This window comes from Pinus tabuliformis, chromosome Q (genome assembly GCF_031772625.1).
Source record: "Pinus tabuliformis cultivar Carrire ecotype Pingquan chromosome Q, CPIR1, whole genome shotgun sequence".
Lineage (NCBI taxonomy): Eukaryota > Viridiplantae > Streptophyta > Pinopsida > Pinales > Pinaceae > Pinus > Pinus tabuliformis.
Window position 1 is genome coordinate 655,665,166 of NC_142296.1, and position 21,427 is coordinate 655,686,592.

The 21,427-nt window shown below is 37.6% G+C and overlaps 1 protein-coding gene and 1 pseudogene across 1 annotated transcript; both read left to right on the forward strand.

Annotated features, from left to right (window-relative positions):
* Positions 1-4,008: 4,008 nt before the first annotated feature.
* LOC149221222 (uncharacterized) lies at positions 4,009-5,123 on the forward strand. The gene is made up of 2 exons (XM_089382922.1): positions 4,009-4,390; positions 4,522-5,123. The coding sequence occupies exons 1-2, from the start codon at positions 4,286-4,288 to the stop codon at positions 4,645-4,647; spliced, it is 231 nt and encodes a 76-aa protein (XP_089239048.1). The 5' UTR covers positions 4,009-4,285; the 3' UTR covers positions 4,648-5,123.
* Positions 5,124-6,408: 1,285 nt separating this feature from the next.
* The window catches only part of LOC149221223 (magnesium-protoporphyrin IX monomethyl ester [oxidative] cyclase, chloroplastic-like), a 54,608-nt pseudogene continuing 39,589 nt past the window's right edge, over positions 6,409-21,427 (forward strand).

The window sequence follows — 21,427 nt, forward strand, 5'->3', positions numbered from 1 at the left end:
TGATGTGCTGTGAATATTTGGCATTTGAGGGGCTGTCATCCCACCTCTATGTTAAAATTTAGTGGTTCATTGAAAATTGCTTGCAGGTTGCTGTTATTCTAGTACCAGAGAGCTGTCATCCTCTCTGTATATGGAATAGTAGTCTTGCAGACCTTCTAACTGGTTGAAGCTGGCCATCACAAAGCCTTGTGCATCTGCTGGTGCAATCAGTCTTCTCCATCATCACTTTTACTTTAAGCTGTGAGTAGTTGGTGGTTGAAAGCCTTGTAGTTTGGGGGTCTTCACCCATGTTTGGGGTAAATCATAGTAGGAGTGGTTATCTGGCTTAAAGGTGTTGCACATCTTCCATTTATCCATCATTTTATCCAACAAAACTGTTGAATTTTTAATGTTCCTGAGCATCACTGATATACAACCTAGGTGAGTTTCTTGGGGTGATAACATGGAGTATCATGACTGCTTGATTCTAGACTCAAATGGCTGAGTTCACAGGGCATTCATAGCACTCGGCACTCCTCACATGAAGGGCCACCAGGGTTTCTAGCTTTTTGTGAGTTCGAGGCTTCAACAAACCATATTTAGCAGCTCGGCATCCATTGTTGCCGTCTTCTCTCTACGCGGAGTTCTTTAGAAGATAATGGAACATTTCCAAAGAAGGAAAAAATGAAATGTTTTGTTGTAAGCCTAGCTGAGACTTAGACCAGCAGGCATATCAATTAAGAATATGTTTACAGTATATGGTTGGAATTAAGGGGGAGTGTTGGAAGACATTAATTCCAACCACCCTCATTAATGTAGTTGCTAGATTAATCTAGATAATACAGTAGATGTTTCAAAGTGCAGGTTCTAGAAGTCGGCGGGTCATCAATGTTAGTCAGCAGCAAGCGGCGGTAGTCAGCCATTGTTGTTGAACCATAAATGTTAGTCGGCAGATTGCTGTAGCATCTACAACTGTCTCTGTGTATAAATTTCTATGTTTGTTAATGCAATGATCAAGCTCTTTTCGTGGGTCTTCTGTGTTTCTGATAGACACGTGCCTTCCCACACACTCACCTCGCTCCAGAATTTTCGACACTCTATGTAATATTCAAAAGAATACAAACAGATGCTAACACCCTTGTTTCTTCAATCATTTTTTTATCATAGCAGTCCCCATTTATCATGGAAAATCCCTAGTTATTGTTGTAGTTGACAATTAGGAGTAATCATGGAATACATAGGAAAAGTGGGAAGGTATTGCTTGGAGGGGCATCGATCCATTCATGATTTTGTTAGAATATTAATCACGTCGTCTGTGACTGTTTATATGACGACGGGTCATCAATGCCAGTCAGCAGGGATTTGGCAGGAGTTGGTTAGCTTAGGTAAATAATAAAGACAATCGATGGAATCCTTGTGGATTCTCCGGCTGTGCTTCTGTATAAATTGCCTTATCTGTAATGCAACCGACAAGATCACTTTGTGAGTTTCAACATGGTATTAGAGCCATGTGAAGGCTTGGTGGTGTGAAGGTCTCAAGACAACCTGAGGAGGTCATGGAAGAGAGACAGAGGGAGAAATCTATAGAATTTGAGGGTCATGGTGTGTTGATCGTTGCAGCTGCGATTGTGAACCAGAGGGAAGAATTTTGTGAGGACGATGAATTGCTGGATCGAGCCGCATGAGTGGTCAAGCCGCATGTTGGATAGTGGCAAAAAGTTTTTTCCCATTCAATCTGTGGTCGAAGTCGACGAGTTCTGCCTACAAAGGAGTGCTGAAAAATTGTTTGAGGCATATGTTTGCTACGTCACGAAGCTAGTTACCAAAGTCAACCCTTATGGCCTATGTTACCAGAAACGGGACGACGACAACCGTTTCTACAGAAAAACACATTAGAAACGAGACGGTACGGAAAACGTCGTTCCCAACGTCGTTCTAGTCTTTGTTGGTGCTAAATTTGTTTTTTCTGAAATGGATCATTTTTTCTTACAACAGTTTTATGCCACAAGGTTTAGTCATCACCGGTTTCTCCTCGGTTACATCTTAGAAACTCCGGTTAACTCTCGTCCCAAAAAAGCATTGCGCAAAACGCACGGCATGCAGAGAGACAACTACTTTCATTTTCCAGTTGCGCAGCTTAGGGGAACAATTTAGGATGAATAAATTTTCAATGATTGAAGTAATGATTTGGTATTTATTTTTAATGTCAAGAGTTTAATATCTTTAGTTTCGTTCTGTATAGATCATGGATTGAAACTGTGAAACCTGCAAACCTGTGACACCTGCAAATCTGGAATGTCTCAGTTGGGGGCTATTAATTATGTTAGATAATTATTCAATAAAATCATTAACGGTCCAATAGGTATGTCTCTGAATGGAAGAAGACGAAGAATTTAACCCCACAACTTTCTGGAATGAATCAGATGGTCATTCTATAACCGAGATTTTTACTTCTTCTTATTATAACCAGCAATCCTCTGTACAAGCTGATCACAGATCTTTCCCCATCTGTCCACCTAAATACACAAATCTATGGTTCTCAACAGAGAGCAATCCCCACTCAACATATACTTAAAAGGGAAGATGACATTTCTAGGTATTTAGTTACTTTCATTAAATTGTTAATTTGTTGTTGGTGTTTTGTTTTGTTGCATGCTAAAGCCAATAGTTCATTAATATATTGTTGAATTTTGGTTAACATAATAAAACTGCTAGGAAGAAGGATGGGTTTGGAATACTTGGTATTCTAGTAAATGAGTTTTTAAAGTAATTTTAATGTTTTTTTTCTCTCTCCTCGTTTCTTGAATGCGAAACCTCAAAACTCTATTTCTCGTTTCGTTGTCGTTTCTCGTTTCGTTTCGTTTCTCGTGAAGTGTGGCCGCTCCATGTTGTTTTGACTTATCCCTGACTTGATTTTGCTCTAGTCAACATGACTACAATCACTACAGGTCTTTGGCTCCTCTGAATGATCCCTTAAGCAGTTTTTCTCACTTTCCTTGTTCCATTTCAGTCTTCCCCTACCTTTCTTTTTCAGTCTTCCCCTACCTTTCTTTTTGTTAGTCTCCTTGGACCCAAGGCCAATATGACCTTCGTAAAGATCTTGTTGCCTCTGATTCTGGGCATGCTTAGTGATGGAGAGAGGAGTGCTCTGCCATATATGCTTCATTGAAGTAATAATAATAATGAGATAACATGGAAAACAAGCCTATATCTGCTCTCGTATTATTGCCTCCATATACCAACCGTTTCTCAAAAGACTTCAGACTCAATGTGTCCATCAAAAATAACATTATCAACTAGGAAATCTCCCTTAGTTTGAATGGAATGCATTCCCACCATCTTAGGTTATACCGTTCGAAGCATGAAGTGAAGTTTTGGTACTTCCAATGCATTCCCACCATTAGGTTTTACCATTCGAAGCATGAAGTGAAGGTTTGGTACTTCCAACGGGATAAGATTCCAGTAAGAGACCCTTCAAGAAAGTTAGACAAATGAACCTAGCCGCATAATTAGCCTCATGTATTTTTTTATGAAAAATAAATTTTGTTGATTCCAGTAAGAGACCCTTCAAGAAAGTTAGACAAATGAACCTAGCTGCATAATTAGCCTCATATATTTTTTTATGAAAAATAAATTTTGTTTTTGGCCTAGACCGTTTCTAGGACCTTTATAAAAGATGTAAAGAGATCATAGTGTTGTAAGTCTAAAGATGATGTATCTAGAATGTAGCTACGGGAAGAAGTAAGAGATAATAGCTATAAAATTAGTATCTCCAAACAATGATACAATGTAACATTGTTGAGTTTTACTCTCAAACCTCTTTAATAGAATCTATGGCTAGTTTTCATTTAAAAAAATAAAACAAAATATTATACATTATAATATAAATAATAAAAGAAAGATTCCAAAGATATGCGGGGAGAAACAAAAAAAAAAACGGATAGTGGGTTTTGATTTGCGTATTTTTCTATTTCACCCTCACTTTGACGGATCATTTGCGTATTTTTCTATTTCGTTTCCCTCTTCTAATAAAAAATGAACGGTAGGCGAAAGTCCTCGCCATTCTCGTCGGTAGTGTAGCACGCTTATAAAACGGGCAGCCCGCAGGGCCTCTCTTTCTGCCTTCAGATTGACGCAGACAATGTGAAACCGTTAATTACTAGTCTGTCTCAGTCTGTACACCTGATATTCAGGTGTTTGTTCCGTGAGTTTGAGGAGATCTTCTTTTGCTATTGTAAAGTAAGGGTTTCTTCTCTCAGGTCGGAGGTTCGATTCTTCGAAGCGTTGTTTTCAGAAGAATTGAAGAATGAGGCAGCTCCTCGCACTCATGTGTGCAGCTGCAGCGGTCGCATCTGAAGCGTTCATTAATTTCAGCGACCACGAGATCCGAGTCACGGCATCATCTCCTGTGGTCAGTCAACACTTCCTTCTAACGCTAGATTTTTAGATCCGCTTTTATTCTTTTCTTTGCTTCTTTTAAATTTCAGATGAAAATTTTCGGAATTTGTCTTGAATTTAAAGGTCTTTTGGTTGTGTTTACAGGCCAAATCGACAAATGATGACATGGCAGTTTCTCAGAAGTCGAATTCTGAGAGAGTCGAGGAGGCCTTCGCGCCGAGGTTCGACGGGCTGCGATTTATTGAAACTCTGGTGACTGCTCACAGATAGGGATAGGGATTGAACACTGGATCGATTGGAACCAAATTCTCCCCATTCTTTTGAGCAATTCATTGCTGTTGTTGTTATTATTATTATTATCATCATTTTACCTCCTAAATTTAAAAATTCCCCTTAAGGCCGTGCCATTTTTGCGGACTGCGACTTTGAGCTGTTTCTAAATTCAGATACTAGGTTATGTCCGATGCGGATCGGTAAAAGTAGCCGACGCAACTAAATGTAGTGTCATGAGTAGAGACACGAGAGTGCGTGATCTTTGTGCCTTATTTACTCTGCAAATCAAATTGATATTACGGAACCTTTGATCAAGATCCCAATGCTGCGCTGGATTTTGTCGGAATTTGAAACTTCACGGTCAACGGAAAATCGTTGGCGTACTTTCCATGTGTCCCGTTTCGTGCCATATTAGTTGTCGTTGGGCACGGGAGTTGTTTTTTGTTGCCGTACGTCACGTCTGTTTTTGTAACTTTTCATTTTTTATAGGCAATTTGATTTTGTTCGAGCATTTATGTCAGTGTTCTCAAAATACAATAATGTGATATTATTCGCTACATTTTTTTTCATTTAATGAATATGGATGTAATTATTCTGTCTTTATCAACAGAACTCGACTCCATATTTGGCAGCAGAGTTTCATAATCTCGAGCGCGTCTGCCCCTGGGATTTGGTACGATCGGAAGGACTTTTGTCCAATCCAAAAGCTTAAAAATGTGGTTGTTTAGAAAGTTATGGAAATTTTGGTTATATGCAGAGAAAATCTGTCAAGAATTTTTGTAAATCTAAGTTATAATTGTTAAACTTTAAAATTTTGGTGTTTTAAACGTTTTTGATGATGCTGAATCTATTTCCACCATAAATTCAAATACTGTCTCTACCAGATTTTTTGAATTTTTTTACACAGATACCGACCACTTGACTCGGTAGACGGCTCTCTTAAAAATTAGAAAGAGTGAGAACCATTCCTCCGCTCGGTAAACGGCTCCCTTAAAAATTAGGAAGAGTCTCAGACTGATACAGGCATAACTTTGCTTCTGGGTTAGCAGAATTCTCAGCAGTAGTGTAACCGTTTTCAGAATATGGTAAAGATTTTTTAAATCATTATTTTGAATGGTGAATTCTCTCCAATTGAAGTGCTTTAAATATTTTAGGGATTTTTTAATGTCACTAACTCTATATATATACAATTAAAACACATTTTAACTAACCAAAGAACCATGATTTAATAAAAAATTATTTGTTCCAGATTTCAACTTGAAACTCCCAAACGTCTTATGATTAGATAACACCGAATTATTAATTATTTGTTCCAGATTTCAACTTGAAACTCCCAAACGTCTTATGATTAGATAACACCGAATTCTGATATGCGCAGGACAATCTAAATGCCCATTATAAAGCTTTTTGAAAAAGCTGAACAGACACAGTTCTGTATGGTCGTTTTCACCGAAAGCGATTTAAAGAATCGGAGATAAATCTCACCACTGAGGTACACTCTCTACCTACCAAAACCTATGAATATTACCTGGCACTAATCTCGTTTATATTAAAGGGTTTTACTGTGACTCCCAGTGAAATTTTTAATCTAATGCGTCTATTGAACCCACTGTAATTGATGTGTTTAAAAATTTCTCAAGGTTTGTAGAAATATACAGTGAATATACTTTATACCTGCAGCGCAAAAGCACCCCTTTTTTTTTATATTTTGGGAATATTTTAACATGAATATTTTCTGCTCTTCTTTTTTTAAAATTAATGTCGAGTATAACAAGGGATTGGCTAAATCTTGATTTGAGAGGTATGTAGTATTTACATGGAGTTATTTAAAATACCAATATTTGTCAAACACTTATTTTTGGATGTGCTCTTTGTATTTTATCTAAAATAAAAGTGTGACGTGTTCACAGCTGTGTGTTTAAATTCAGTGGTTAACAATTAAATAAACTAGTTGATGGATACGTGTCCTGAGCTGTGATTGATAAAACAAATCTAATTTTATTGTATAGGAGGGTGATGTGATTTATTAAAAGAAATATAATATTAATTTTATTTTAAAATATAATATTTTCACTCTGTATAAATATTATTTTAATATTAATATTTTTATTATATTATAACAATATATTTATTAATATTTTTATCATACTATAATTATATATTTATAAATCATTTATCATCCTGGCATAATTTAAAAAAATAATTTTAAATTTATTTTAAAAATCAAAGTCTAATTTTACAAATTCCCTTTTAAGGGCGTTATCATGTAATACACATTATTATGTAAAATAATTAAGTGATATTAATATGAGATAATATTTTTAATAAATTCATTAATAAAAGTGGTTTTGAATTTATTATTATTGTGTGAAAAAATAAGTGATACTATATATTAGAGAGAATATTTTTAATAAATTTATTAATAAAAGCGGTTTTAAATTTATTATTTTATCTATATAGATTTATTTTAAATAACTTTGTCAATAAAATGGTTTTGAATTGATTATATTTTAAATAACTTTGTCAATAAAATGGTTTTGAATTGATTATTTCATTGATATAGAATTATTTTAATTATAGATGCTCAATTCTAGTCAATCTTTGTTAGATTATTTTTAAATAGTAATGAGTATATATTTGTATTAAATATGTGTTTTCATGGTATAGTGAACATTATCTTTAATTTGATTATATATTGGAAAATACTTCTAAAATCACATTATTTAACCGCCTACAAATATGAACCCAATACACCTTCCCATTTAAAAAAAACCTATTTCAATGGATATTGTAGGTGTCTTTTTTTTCTTTAACATTTTTTATACCCTTACATTTTTTCATTAAGTTTCTATTATTTATACCTATCAATATACAAACCCTTATCATTTTTTCTTCAATATATATACCATAATATAAATACATGTAATATGCTCCCAAGTAAAAGTACCCTGACCCACTCGCAACAAATATTAAAAAAAATCATTACATTTCATCATTCTCAAAAAGTCGTTAGGGGAGGAACTACATAACTAATAACAAAAAAAACTACAATATCAGTATGACATACATAGATTCTGTAAATTTGAGACCACGAAAAAGAAAATTTACAATAAATTCTCATTACAGAGGAAAAAGGGGGTCTTCATCGGTTGGTCCGTTCAAGTCGAAATTCAGATTTTCCTGAGTTGGGCATGGAGTAGTTCTGGTAGGATTCTCACTCTCTGCAACATTACCATTGTTTTGGAGATACTCAGGCTATCTTCTGATACTATCAATCTCATCATCCTGACGAGAAGATATGAGTTTGAGGGACTCAGAAGAAGATATGAGTTTGAGGGACTCTGACAAGAATTAGGAGATTATCTTCCTGGAGAATTCACCATTTTAAGCCTATAATTTTCATGTGGATAGTCTCCCATGGATCGTTGCTTTTGTCGCCGGGAGAATTTCCATAGGAGCCTGAGGAATTAAGACTAGAGGACATGGTTATCTGGTCAGAGGGGTAGTTGAGAGGAAGCCAAGGGGGAACATAGACAGACAGTGCTGTGATAAATGCACGTGGAAGAGAAAAGGGGTCAAAGGGCTGTGGTGAATGTACAAGAGACAAGGGGAGCGAATAAGATCAGAGGATTCCCAAACTGAGAGCTTGGAGTAATAGGGAAGGGAAGACAGAGGGGCGAGGCGAGGCGAGGCGAGGGCTAAATATAATAAAGCAGGGGAGTGAAAATGAAATCAATGTGAACCAGATAGACCTTGAGATGCCCAATTCCATCAAGCCACTAGAAGCTAAAGTCGATCCACGCACATAGTTTGTCGTTGATCACTGTGAAGAGTTCCCCGTAAGAGAATTTTTCCAGATTGAATTGTAGGGATGGGGGAGCCAGGGTCTCACACTACCTATGAAAAAGGCTCTGTCAATCTCAAGGGGCTCGCTACAAAACCACCTAGAACAAAAGCACGTAAATGCCACAACTCTTGCAAAGGCGAGCAGGCTAGGTGAAAAGAGAAGGCAAGGAGAGGAGGGCTGCAACGGAGGGTGAGGCGAGATAGAGAAATGAGAGGGCCAAATTGAGCCATAATTTTAACTATGGGGAGACAACCTTCCCACGTGAGATCCATCTCATCGTAATTAAAACTCCAGAGTGCCCCAAAGCCATCAATACGAAGGGTGAAGGAGGTGGTCTCGGTGCCTTGTGTAGTACTTTGCAAGGGTGAATTTGGAGGAATATAATGGCATCCCACACATGAGAGCCGTGTATTGTTATTAGTAATTACCATGACAATTGGCCTTCAAGGCATGTGGAGTTTTGATTTTATTATTTTTAAGGTTTGAAAAGTTTTTTTTTGAATCTAGGATCATTGGTAATTGGTGAGAGTTATCCTGAACAGACCCAGGGTCAAATCTAACTGGCTGCCACTATAAACCTAGGCTACGTGCAACAACTTGTAACCCTCACAATAGCAGGAAACTTATGCCTCAACAAGAGCCAAGATGTCCTCTATGGGGTCGCCTACTCTTCTAGCCAAAACACAATAGGTCATATATATACTCAATGAGATTTGAACCCTCATCTCGTGGGTTTCACCCAGCGAAACTCACAGATCGAGTAGGGATACATAGGGCAAGGAATAGACATGTATAGTTATGGTATGGGGTATGTCCCATTGTTGCCATTGATTTCTTTCAAGCCTTTAACCAATAGGCCGTGTAAGTTTGCTTAGTAGTTGGCCTCAGAGTTTTGATTCCAAAGGATGTGAAAGAGAGAAAATGAGGGAAAAAGGCTAAGAGTATGGTTAATTTTTTTAAAGAAGAGATTAAGGAGATTTTTAGGAGGATATGTGTTATTGATAAAATGTTGGATAATGATCATAGAGTTTCCTAGTATATGATAAGGTTCAGGATTCCCTTGTTGTGAGCTAAATTCAATCCCAAAAGAAGACCATAAATCTCAATTTGATTGTTGATTTTCTTACTTAAACCTCATGAATATTTGATTTCAATTTTTCCATCAAGATTAGTGAGGATCAGCCCCTCTCCTTCCGCCCCTAATCTTTGCTATATTTGATACAATATTGACTTAAGAATATACCTTAAAAATGCCCAAATTGTACAATCATGGAATTATTTGAAATGTTTTTACCATAAAATTTCTTTTTGTAGTTACATTATATAATATATACATGTTTTTTTTTAACCATATATCATATAATTGAAATATTTTACTTAACATAGACATTGCAATTTTATTTATGAATCACATTGTTCATATTAAAATGTTTTTTTATTGACATATTTTTAAGTACATATCAATAATACTTAACCTACATATTAAAACATTTTATTTATAACCTAGTGATTTATTATTATTATTATTATTATTAAAATGTCATATTAATTTTATATTAAGAATTAAATGAATTACACATCTACATCTTATAACTTTTATTGAGAAGTAATTAAATTGATTCATTTTTTTTCTATTTTTTTATATATATTTATGTGTATATTTGATATTGAAATAAATTAGTTAACATAAATATTCAAGTAGTTTATTTAAGTATCAAAATTATACATCTACCTCACACTCAAAGGTGAAAAAATAAGATTTTTTTTACTTTTAATTACTTTATCTCTCTTAAAAGTTAGTATAAATTAGGTTACTTCATATCCACATCTAGATATAGAGTGAAAATATTTTTTTTAACGCATCTCCTTAAAATTTGTAGTGTGCAAGTGGACGAAGCTTTCGAAGATGAGGACAAACAATTTCGAACATAGGTTGCTAGTTCCAATAATTATGTTTGAACTGTAAGTCGACAATTTGTTTGAATTGCAGGTCGACGATACCTTAGCCGACCCAATTGTGGTGGAGGCCGCGTTGATGAGGTGCCAAAGACGGCTAGGAAATTCAATGCCCTTTGTGTTGGTCGATCCGGTATGCCCTTGCATTTTAAGGTTTCAACATTCCATCAAGCACTCCCAGGGTTCATGAGCCATGGCGGTGACTTCACCGAGGGTAACAACACTAGTGGGAAGTTGATCTACAGTGAGGGTTTTATCCATAAGAACTTTGTAAAGCAACATATCGGGCTTGGCATCATCTCCATGCCTACCGTCGACCATAATACTGATGGAATTACTAACTGGGCTACTGGTGAATTGTTGGACAAAATTTTCTGGTTAGGCTTGGTATCCAAGAGGCTTGGTTAGGCTTGGTATCCAAGAGGCTTCCTTTGGTTCCAAAACCTCATGCCACTCAGTCGTTGGATGGCACTGGTGATTTCGAGGTCAAGAAATTCCCCATATTTGTTAAAACACTATTTGGAAAATCTTTGTGTCTCATGGTTTGTGAATGGGAGGCTGTATCGTCAATTGCAGATAGAATTTATAAACATACAAGTATTCCAGAGGGGAGTATGAGACTCCTTAATGCGGGGACCAATTAAATTTGGAAAACACTCTGAGGGATTATTGATTTAAGAAGGATGCCTATATTTCCCTCATTATCAGATTACAGTAAGGGGCCAAAGGGAATGGGACATCCTCTGCCTCAAAACCCCTCTCTTTTAAAGAAGCTCTCAATTCAGGCTCTAGCTCTCAACCTTCAAAGCCTCTTCCTGGCCAACCCTTTGTGGTGGAATAATCATTGCAACCTCCAATGATTAGATGAATGTGCTCTACAACCAATTACAGATTAATTTCTATAGTCAACATACAATCATTTATCGTTTTAATGGATTTTGGCCCTCAACTTTAGCCCTCGAGAAATGGGTTTTTCAGAATCAGACACAGAACATAGATCTACTATTTTGTTCCAAAGGATATTTTGTTGTCATTTTCAAGGATCTTGAAGATAGGCAGAGGATTTTTGACTAGGGTCCCTGGTTTTTGGGTTGTGTGGGACTCTCAATTTGGCCATGGTTTCCAGAGTTCAACCCGCTCTACATGAAGACTTTGGCCACTCTGGTTTGAGTAAAACTCCCAAACTTACGCCTCTAGTGGCTTCGGCCAAATTTCCTTGAAGCTATTGGAAACGCTCTTGGATGCTTTGTTAAAATATATAGTGAGAGACTAACTAACAGGTTCATCTCATTTTCCTGCATTTGTATTGAATTGGATTTAAGTGCAGGCCTCTCAGACAAAATCATCCTAAAATGGAATAACAATGAACTCCATCGGCCTCTAGACTATGAAAACATAACTTTTAGATATAGATCTTGTCAGTAGCCTAGGCATATTCAAAGTGCATGTCTTTCCTCTAAATGGGTGTCAAGGTCCCTATAGCCGTGAAAACCCAACTGTGGCTGGCGTGATCAAAATGCAACTTTAAACTTCACGAACGTGACAAGTAATAAGAAGGTCAACCCTCAGCAAGAAAAGACATTTAGTGATTCTTCAGCCTCACAAGATCCTATGCAGCCCATGGTTGATACACCTCCACCCTCAGTGGAAAAGAAGCCTCCAACAATGGAGAATGAAAATTCATCAACATTAATCATGGCTACAAACAATGGGAAGAAATGCCCACACGAGTCTGATCATTCAGATAGTGATAGGGATGTCCCACACTCTAAGGAGGCGGTAGAGATGGATCTTTCTTTGAAAAATGAGGATATGCAATTATCCTCTATTGTATCTGATAAATTTGTAGGATGGGTAGATGTCCGTAGGAGGAAAGGGAAAAAAGAAAAACCCTTGAACTCCTCTAGTGTTTGATAAAAAGCATCTAATATATCATACTTGGTTGGAGGCAAGATCTCCCAAGTCAGTTCTTTGGTCTATTGTTAACTACATGTACTCTATGTAATCCTTTTTGCTATTAATAGAAGATTTTGTATCAACTTACAAAAAAAAGACATCTCCTTAAAATTATATTATTACATATCCACATTCATGTAGATTGAAAATAAAATATTTTTAGTGCATCTTCTTCATAATTATAATATCACTTAATGAGCATAGTGAAAATAAAATTATTAATATTTTACATTATTTTTAATTAAAACTAACATAAGAAAAAAACTAACATAAATTTTATATATATAATTACAGTGGACATTGTTTTTTATTTACCTAATATATTAATTTTATTAAAAATAAATAAATGTCAATTTGAAATTGAAAACAAAAAGATCACACATATTTTTCAAACCATATAACATATCTCTTACTTTAATAACACATAATTAATCAAATTCTTAATGACATTCATTCATATATATATATATATATTCAAAATATCCATTACAATTAAACAATATATTATTTTAATGATTGTTTTTAATCCAAAGGGGTGGGGAAGGAAATGCATTAATGGTTTTTAATGATCTAAGGGATTTGGGAGTGTGACGGGAAATATTCAAAATGGCCATTACAATTAAACCATACATTACACTGATGATGATGGATGGCAATCTAAAGAGATGGGAAGGAAATGCATTAAGGGTGGTTGATGGTTTGAGGGAGATGGGAATGTAATGAGATATTTTCAACACGGTCATTAGAATCAAATAATACATTATATTAATGATGGTCATTGGTCCAAAAGTTAAAGGGAGGAGGGAATGTAATGGGACTTAGGACGTTATTATTCTTGTGGATGGAAGAGATTTAATTTAATTCTTAAACAAAAGGAGTGGAAATTCAAGCATCATAGTCATATTGTTATTTCTTATATAAACATATTGTTATTTCTTATATAAACATCAAAGTCATATTGTTATTTCTTATATAAACATCAAAAGCTTCATTATTACTTAAAAAAAGAGTAATACTTACAAAATGAAACTCAATATTACTTATATGAACTCCAAACTTAAATATTTTAAGTATTAAAAGATTTACACTAAGTTTATATAAACATCAAAAGCTTCATTATTACTTAAAAAAAGAGTAATACTTACAAAATGAAACTCAATATTACTTATATGAACTCCAAACTTAAATATTTTAAGTATTAAAAGATTTACACTAAGTTTTTGTTTTGATTTGTTTGTTTTTTTAAAGATTTATATTAAAAGTTTATTTATTTATTATTATTTGTTTGCTTAAATGACGCACAAGATAAGGGGACTATTATCTTATAGATCTCATCTCAAGATTTGTTAGACAATGGATCTAATTAACAATCAAGCTTCTTAGATTTATTGCAATCTCTTGTTTTCATAGAATGGAAATCACAAGGGCAATGAAATGCCTTATAATCCACACATCTCGATGAAGATTGAAAACCCATTATTGTAGTTGAAGATCCTTCTACTCAAATATCTTGTTCCAACTCCTTGATGCCAACACCTACACACATGCATAAACAAATAACAACAATGTATTTACCTTTTTAGGAAGAAAAGTTAGACTGTACAAAGATCTAATCAAAACACATACAAGATGAAGTAGAAGAAGACATATTCTAGTGGTATTTATTTATTTTTAACAGAAACGATTGAATTTTATTTATAAGAAGAGGTTGGGCATGCCAAACAACCTCGATTACAGTCAATTGAGAGAATTCTGGTTCTATAGAGTCCTCATATTCTAGATTTTGTATCAGAGATTAGCCACTGCTTTTACGCATTTGGCATGATTGAGAGATCCTTGCTATGCTTTTGGCGTCTTAGAGTCCTGTCTTACATTTCCTCTTTTTTTTGTTGCTTTGGTACTTTCCTGGGTTAAGCTAATTCCCAAATAAACTTTAATCCATGGTCCAAATTATACAAAACCCGCATATATTAAACTGTATTAATATATAACTTGTCCCCACCTTCGATATACCAAGGCTCTCATCTGTACCCGACCCCACTTCAAGGTTAAAACCCAACCATGTTCAGCTCGTGATTACCATCAGATATTCCTCCATCCAGATCCGACGCTTATCGCGTCCCTCTCTGTCCGACCCTTAACACCTCAGGAGCGCGCGATATGGGCAGTTTTGTCCTGCCACGCATCAGCCACTAAGTGGCATCACATTCATTTTGTAGAAAACTGCCCAACAGCCAAGAGTGGTGTGATGAAAATTGCTTACCACTCCCAGCGTAGTTAAAACCCCTCCTTTTGCAATGTGCGATGACCTTCAGATCAACCCCACCCAGATCCGACGCTTGTCGCATCCCTCGCTATCCGATCCTTAACCTGATCCCACCTCCGTACTCGACCCCACAACAAGGATAATACCTCGCCATGTACAACACGTGATAACCATCATATCTTCCCTCGCCTGGATCCGACGCTTATCGTGTCCCTCGCTGTCCGACCCTTAACACCACAGAAGTGCATGATATGGGAAGTTTTGACCAGCCACGTGTCGGGCCCTAAGGTACATCGAGTTCGATTCATGAAATACTACCCAGCAACTAAAAGCGGTATGATGTAAACCGCTTACCACTCCTTGTGACTTTAACACCTCACCTTTTCCAATGTGCGATGACTATCGGATCATCCCTCGCCTAGATCCTATGCCTCGCTTCCTTCAAAACCGTCCTTTGATTGAATACAATTATGCGCCCTGGTGAGACACCCAAAAAATGTTGGCCCATGTGAAAATCTATAGCTTGTCGAGGAGTGGCCCACTCTTTCTCGATAGTGAAAGTCTGTCTATGCTAGCCTTTGTTTTGTGGAATTCTATCCTTGATCAACTCTCCTTGTCTGTTAAGGAATTGGGTGCCTTTCAGGTTCTTCATCATTCTTTACCAGCATACCTTGAGCTAGAAGACATCCTTTGTTATCCATCATATCAACTTCCTTGTTCAAAGCTGACAGGACATGGTAGAATGAGTAGGAAGTGAAGTTTTGATCCATATTTCTTATTCTTTCAAGGGTCTTGTTTAGAGAAGAGCTATTGAATTGGTCACCCGTGTTAAATATTTTAATCAGGATTTCGGAATCCCCGAAGGTTTGAAGGTTTTCCCCTCTGTTCCTCTGAGCCAGCTAACACGCTTTGAGTAGTCCGAGGATCTCGGCTTGGTTGTTGGTGCTCTGACCTAGGCCCCAACTGAAGCTATATTGCTTTTATCCATCTGTGGAGTAAATTTTTCTTCCTGCCCCTGATATCCTTGGGTTTCCTTTGGAGGCTATGTTGAAGAAAACCGTGACTTTGACCTGATTTTTCCACCATTTTTTAAATTCTACCTCAGAGATCTGAAGACGCCAATCTGGGTTATGTCTAGACAAGAAGGTATTCTTCTTGATGCTGGCCCGTCTCAGGGATTCACCTAGCCAGCTGAGCTCTTCAGGGAGAAGGGAGTTGTCTGGCTTATGAGGTCTATTTTCAAAAGTTTCCAGCAGCAAAGCTTTGGCCTTGGTAGCCACTGTGTTGGTGGATTGAAGTGTGTTGTTGAAGATGGCTTCATTCCTAGCCAACGGGATTCCCCAACAGATATATTTTGGTATTGCATTCCAAAATTTAGTCCATGTTGAGTTGCTATTCAAAGAGTGAGGATAGCGTTCTTTCCAAGTTGCAAAAATACTAACAACTGAAGACTATTGAGGGATTTGGGCGTTGAGCCCCATAATTGATTGCAACCAGATCTCTTGAGAAAAGGGGCAGTTTATGAACAAGTGATTGATAGTTTCCTGATCCTTGCAGTAGAGAGGGCATTTGTGTGGACCCATGATTCCTCTTTTCTCTAAGTTGTCCCCAATGAGGGTCCTTTTGTGCACGAGAATTCAACAGAAGAAGTTGACTTTTGGGAGACCAAATCGGTCCCAAACATGCTGCCAAAGATTTGTAGTATGGATATGATGTTGTTGTTCTTGTAGGGCTGCAAAACCCAGCCGAGCTGAGTAAGCTACGAACTTCCCCCAACCCCACTTGTCCCTCGAATGGAGATGCACAGGAGCCAGACCAGTGAGTTTAGCTAATAATTGATGGAGTTGAGGGAGCATCCAATTAGGGGGGCAATGGAGGGCCCAGTTACTCTAGTTCCCTGTTGAATCCCATGTGCATATGTCAACAAGTTTGTGGATAACATTTTGGATGAGCCAGTTACGCAAATTTGTTATTTCCAAAGCAAGATTTAGGGGATGGAGTCTTATGATCTTGTCATCCCACAGTCTAATTCTTATCCCATTTCCTGGAATTCTGTAGAGCTATTCTTTGAAGAATTTCCAACCTTGGCGGCACAACTTCCACAACGTGGTTCCTTTATGGGAAGCTCCTTCTTCCATATTCTTTACTAAGAGTCTGTGCAGATATTTTTTAATTAGAACTTGAATTACATGGTTTCTTTCGTTTGAGAAGATTTTCCAGAGGATCTTCCCTCCCATCACCACATTGGCCAACACAAGATCTCTTACCTGAAGTCCACCTTTAGATATTGGCCTTTTCACTATGTCTCAGCTTACTATATGGAATTATTTTTGGTTCCCCTTTCCTCCTTTCCATAGAAAATTTCGAATCAACTTTGCTAACTGTTTGGTGATCATTTTTGGAGCCAAAAGGAAAGAATCCTGGTAGATAGGAAGGGATGAGAGAACTGACTTGACCAGAGTGAGCTTCTCGGCTGAGGTAAGCCACTATCTGCCCCAAGAAGTCATTTTAGCCTTAATTTTGCTGATAATTTCCATTCAATGAGGGGCCTTAGTGGAACCCAAGGTTAATGGTAGGCCAAGATACTTGAATTTTTCCCAAGAGGCATATCCAGTGAAGCCCAGGGCTTGGGCAATCCTAAGTATAAATTGTTGGTCTACCGCCCAACCATACACTGCACTTTTTTTCTTGTTGACCATAGCTCTCGAGACCTTGCAAAATATTTGGATTACTCCACTGAAGGCTCTTGTTATTTTAATGGAGGCTCCTCCCATCAGGATAGAGTCATCGATGAATAAGGCATGATTGATTGGGTTTGTTCCTGGTATCACCCTAATGCTAGGAAGAGTCCCGTTGAGCTTCTCATCTGTGAGCTTTCAGATTAGAGAGTCTGCCATCAGAATATACAGGAAGGGGGACAGAGGATAGCCTTTCTTGGTTCCCCTTGAAGCTTTGAAGTAGTTTTCCGACCTACCATTTACTAGAGGGGCTATCCAAGGTTCTCCAATGCATGATTTAATCATTTTTACAAATTCAGAGTTGAAACCAAATGCAGAAAGAACTTGGAGGAGGAATGAGTGTTTTACTCTATCGAAGGCATTCACCATGTCCAGTTTGATGAACTTACCTTGCTCTTTGCGTTGATGGCTAGAATGGATGATTTCCTACACCAGTATCACATTGTCTAGGATATGCCTACCTTTGACAAACCCTCCTTGATTGGGAGAGATGATTTTGTTTAGCAGAGGCTTTATTTTATTAGCAAGTAACTTGGTGAGTATTTTGTAGGGCGCATTGCAAAGCGAGATTGTTCTGAATATGTCGAAAGTCTCTAGGTTGGCTTCTTTGGGAATTAGGGCTAGGAAGGTGGAGTTTGTGCTTCCTCCCACTTTGGATTTTCATAGGAATCCTTTGATCATTTAGTACAAATCAGCCTTGATGATGTCCCAACAGATTCTATAGAAGTGTATTGAGAATCCATCAGGTCCTGGGGCTTTGTCTAGTTCCATATTCCATATGACATTGCTAATTTCTTCTTCAGTGAATGGATTCAGGAGAGTTGCATTGTCCTCCTCATTAACCATCCTTGGAACGTGCTTGAGGAAGTTGTGAGCTTCCTCATCATCCTCCGTGCCTTCTTCTTTGAACAACTGCTTAAAATGAGAGGTTTCCGCCTCTTTTATCAGAGTTGTGCCTTTAAGAATAGTCCCTTCTAGGGAGGAGACCTCGGCAATGTGGTTTCTAGAGAGGCGGGTTCGAATTTTCTTGTGGAAGAAGGTTGTATTTTTGTCTCCAGATGCAAGCCAAAGATTGCGTGACTTGAGCCTCAAATATTCTTCCTCTTCTATAAATGTTCGGAGGGTTTTGATTTGGTGTTATTGCTTACTATGAATTTCTGCTCTGGTTATGTCTTGAGTCTCCAGGCCCATTTGGAGATCCAACAGCTGCTTTGTGCTCTGTTTTTGTTGGGTAGTGAGGGAGACTGTGGAATTTTTTATCCATTGCTTCAGCATTGTTTTGGTGGCTTTTATCTTTTGCTCCCAATCATAGCTAGGTGATCCAAGAACATGGATGGACCATGCCTTATTCACTATATCCAAAAGCCCTTCCCTGTTTTCCCATAGAGGTCAGAACCGAAAGGGGATTGGTCCCAGGTTTTCTTCTTCTTCCAGCAGAAGGAGGATGGGTTTATGGTTTGAGTTCCACTTTGGAAAAATTTTTGTGGAGATGATCATCTTCTCGGAGAGGAAGGAACTCTGAAGAAGGAATCTATCCAGCCTGGCTGAGATATGCTCCTCCCCTATTCTGTTATTTTTCCATGTGTATAGTCCTTTTTTTGGCTTGAAATCCATTAAATCCCATTGTTGAATCAGGTTTTCCACTAAGGGAAGGAAGCGATCCCTGCTAGTGGTTCCTCATCTTTTTTCCTTTGGGTCTAGGATTAGATTTAAATCTCCGGCAATAATTATATTATTGAGGGAGTATGCTTCCAAAAAATCAGTCGGAGTTTTCCAACATTGTTCCTTTTCTGCATAGAGGACAGGTACATAGAGATTAAAGAGTGCAATGTTTATCTTACTTGATAGGTGTCAGAGTTCGGTGTAAATCCAGTGTTGCGTCTGAAAGGAGCTCTCAAGCAAGAGTTTTTCGGACTCCCGGAGAGTGGCTAACCCGCCACATGTTCCTGTAGCACTTACCACTTTTCCAGTTTTTGTTTTCCATTTTTCTTTGCTAAGTTCCATAAGGGCTTCACCTTCTATTTTAGTCTCTTAGAGCATGAGGATCTCAGGAAGTTATGATTTTAATAGGCTCTTTACTACTTCAGCTTTTGATGGGTTCCCTAGTCCTCTATAATTCCAAGAGACTAATCGCATTATTTACTGGTAGGGGTTGGGGCAACACCTCCCTTGGGAGGCTTGGTTCTAGCATTTCTGTCGATAGACATCTCTATAATGGCCTGGCTGCCTTGCATTTTTTGTCTCTCTGCTTATTCTTCTCTAGCCTCTCTGTGATATTTCCTCTCCACTCTTTTCAAGGGGCTCTCAGATGTTTCATCTTCTGAGGATCCTGATATCTCAGGGGTCTTCTTTCTTGTCATATCGGCATAGGTTGGGGAGCTAGAGGCACCTTTTGGGGATGTGGTTTGGACTGATTCCTCTTGCATTTTGTTTTCTTCCATGTTATTTGCCTATTGTTCATCCTCTTTATTTGCTGGGTCTTGGAGTTTTTCTGGTGTGTTGAGTATATCAAAGGGGTTTGTTGATACGTCTGCTATTGGAGGGACTGAACTTCCTTCTGCTTGGGTTTCAGGAGGAGCAACTTTCCCAGTGGATATGGATTTCCCTTTATTCCTGTTGCTCTACTTAGTTGGCCCTGATTTCTGAACCTGAGTCCATTGATCTCCTTTCTCCTTCTCAATTCCATCCTTTGATTTCTTTTTGCAATGCTTGGAAAAATGCTCATAGCCATGGCAGTTTCGACATTTAAATGGGAGTTGCTCGTAGTTTAGGACTTGTATGTGTGTCCAGTCAGTCACCGTGAGTTTAATGGCTTTAGGGAGACCTTCCTCCAGGTCTACTTTTACACAAATTCTCGCACAGGAGTACTGGTCTCTTCTTTCTACTTAGTAGATGTATTTTCCTAGCTTGTTGCTTATAGTTTCTAAGGATTTAGGGTTCCAGTAGTGCAGAGGTAGGGTTCCAGTAGTGCAGAGGTAGGTGGGGCAATCACACCCAGAGTGGAATGGCCAAGGGCACATCTTGAGTCGGGTCAAATTATGGAGTCCATTGATTCAGATAGAGACCTTGAGGCCCCATGAAATATGGGTCATTTCTGAATATGAGGTTCTTGTCTTCTGCTTCTTCAAATACAAATACAAAGAATCCTTTTTCGATGAAATGGATTTTTATTCCTTCTTTGACCAGTGAATGCCAATTCCTTTGCAGTCAAGGGCCATAAGCTTGTAAACTAGCCAATAAGCCCTCTTTCTGCTAGGTTTAATGTTGCTTTGCAGGGTTCTTCAGTTGGTAGAGCAACTGTGGGGATGGATTCCATTTTTTTTACAAATTTCTGTTGGTTTTCGGTTGTTGGCCGTTTATTGCATGCTGTAACCAGATTCCGGAATGCAGCTAGCTCAGGTGGCAAGGGAGTTTCCTTTTCGCAACACCCTCTTGGGGCCATGACTCTGGAGCTTCGTGCAAACTCGTGGATGGCTTTGTCTCTTTATACGCTCCCCAGGCTTCCTCCTACCAGCCTTAGAGGCTGCACCAGGCTCCCACTATCTGGTTCCTCTCGCGCAGGCTGCTCCAGGCTCCCGCTAGCTTTTTTCAACCAACAAATTAGTGGTATTTCTTCAATGTTACAAGGTATTCTAATTACTTTCTCCTCCCTTCAACCCCCAATGATCTTATTATAAAAGCCAATCTTAGATTTGGGAGAATGTATCTAGACACTTAGGGCAAAGAGAAATAACTTAGACTTTATGGCATTTGAATTGGGTGGGTACAAGTCATGGATAAACTTCATGACCTGTGAATCAAGAGATTACAAGTCATACACAAGTTTCATGCTCAATTATGAGCTTTTCCGAAATCATTATGAACTTTATTCTCAATTATGAAATAATTATTATTTCATAATTATGAAATTGTGATAAAATAACTATGACAAATTACTCAATTATGTAATTTCATCCTTATAACATCTAATTACTTTGTTGTAAAACTAATATGACTAAAAACAAGGGTGAATAG

Bases quoted from the DNA above. Each gene is read 5' to 3' on its own strand.
- LOC149221222 (XM_089382922.1), top strand. From the start codon at position 4,286: ATGAGGCAGCTCCTCGCACTCATGTGTGCAGCTGCAGCGGTCGCATCT. The intron at 4,391-4,521 runs GTCAGTCAACAC...TTGTGTTTACAG, and splicing joins TCACGGCATCATCTCCTGTG to GCCAAATCGACAAATGATGA.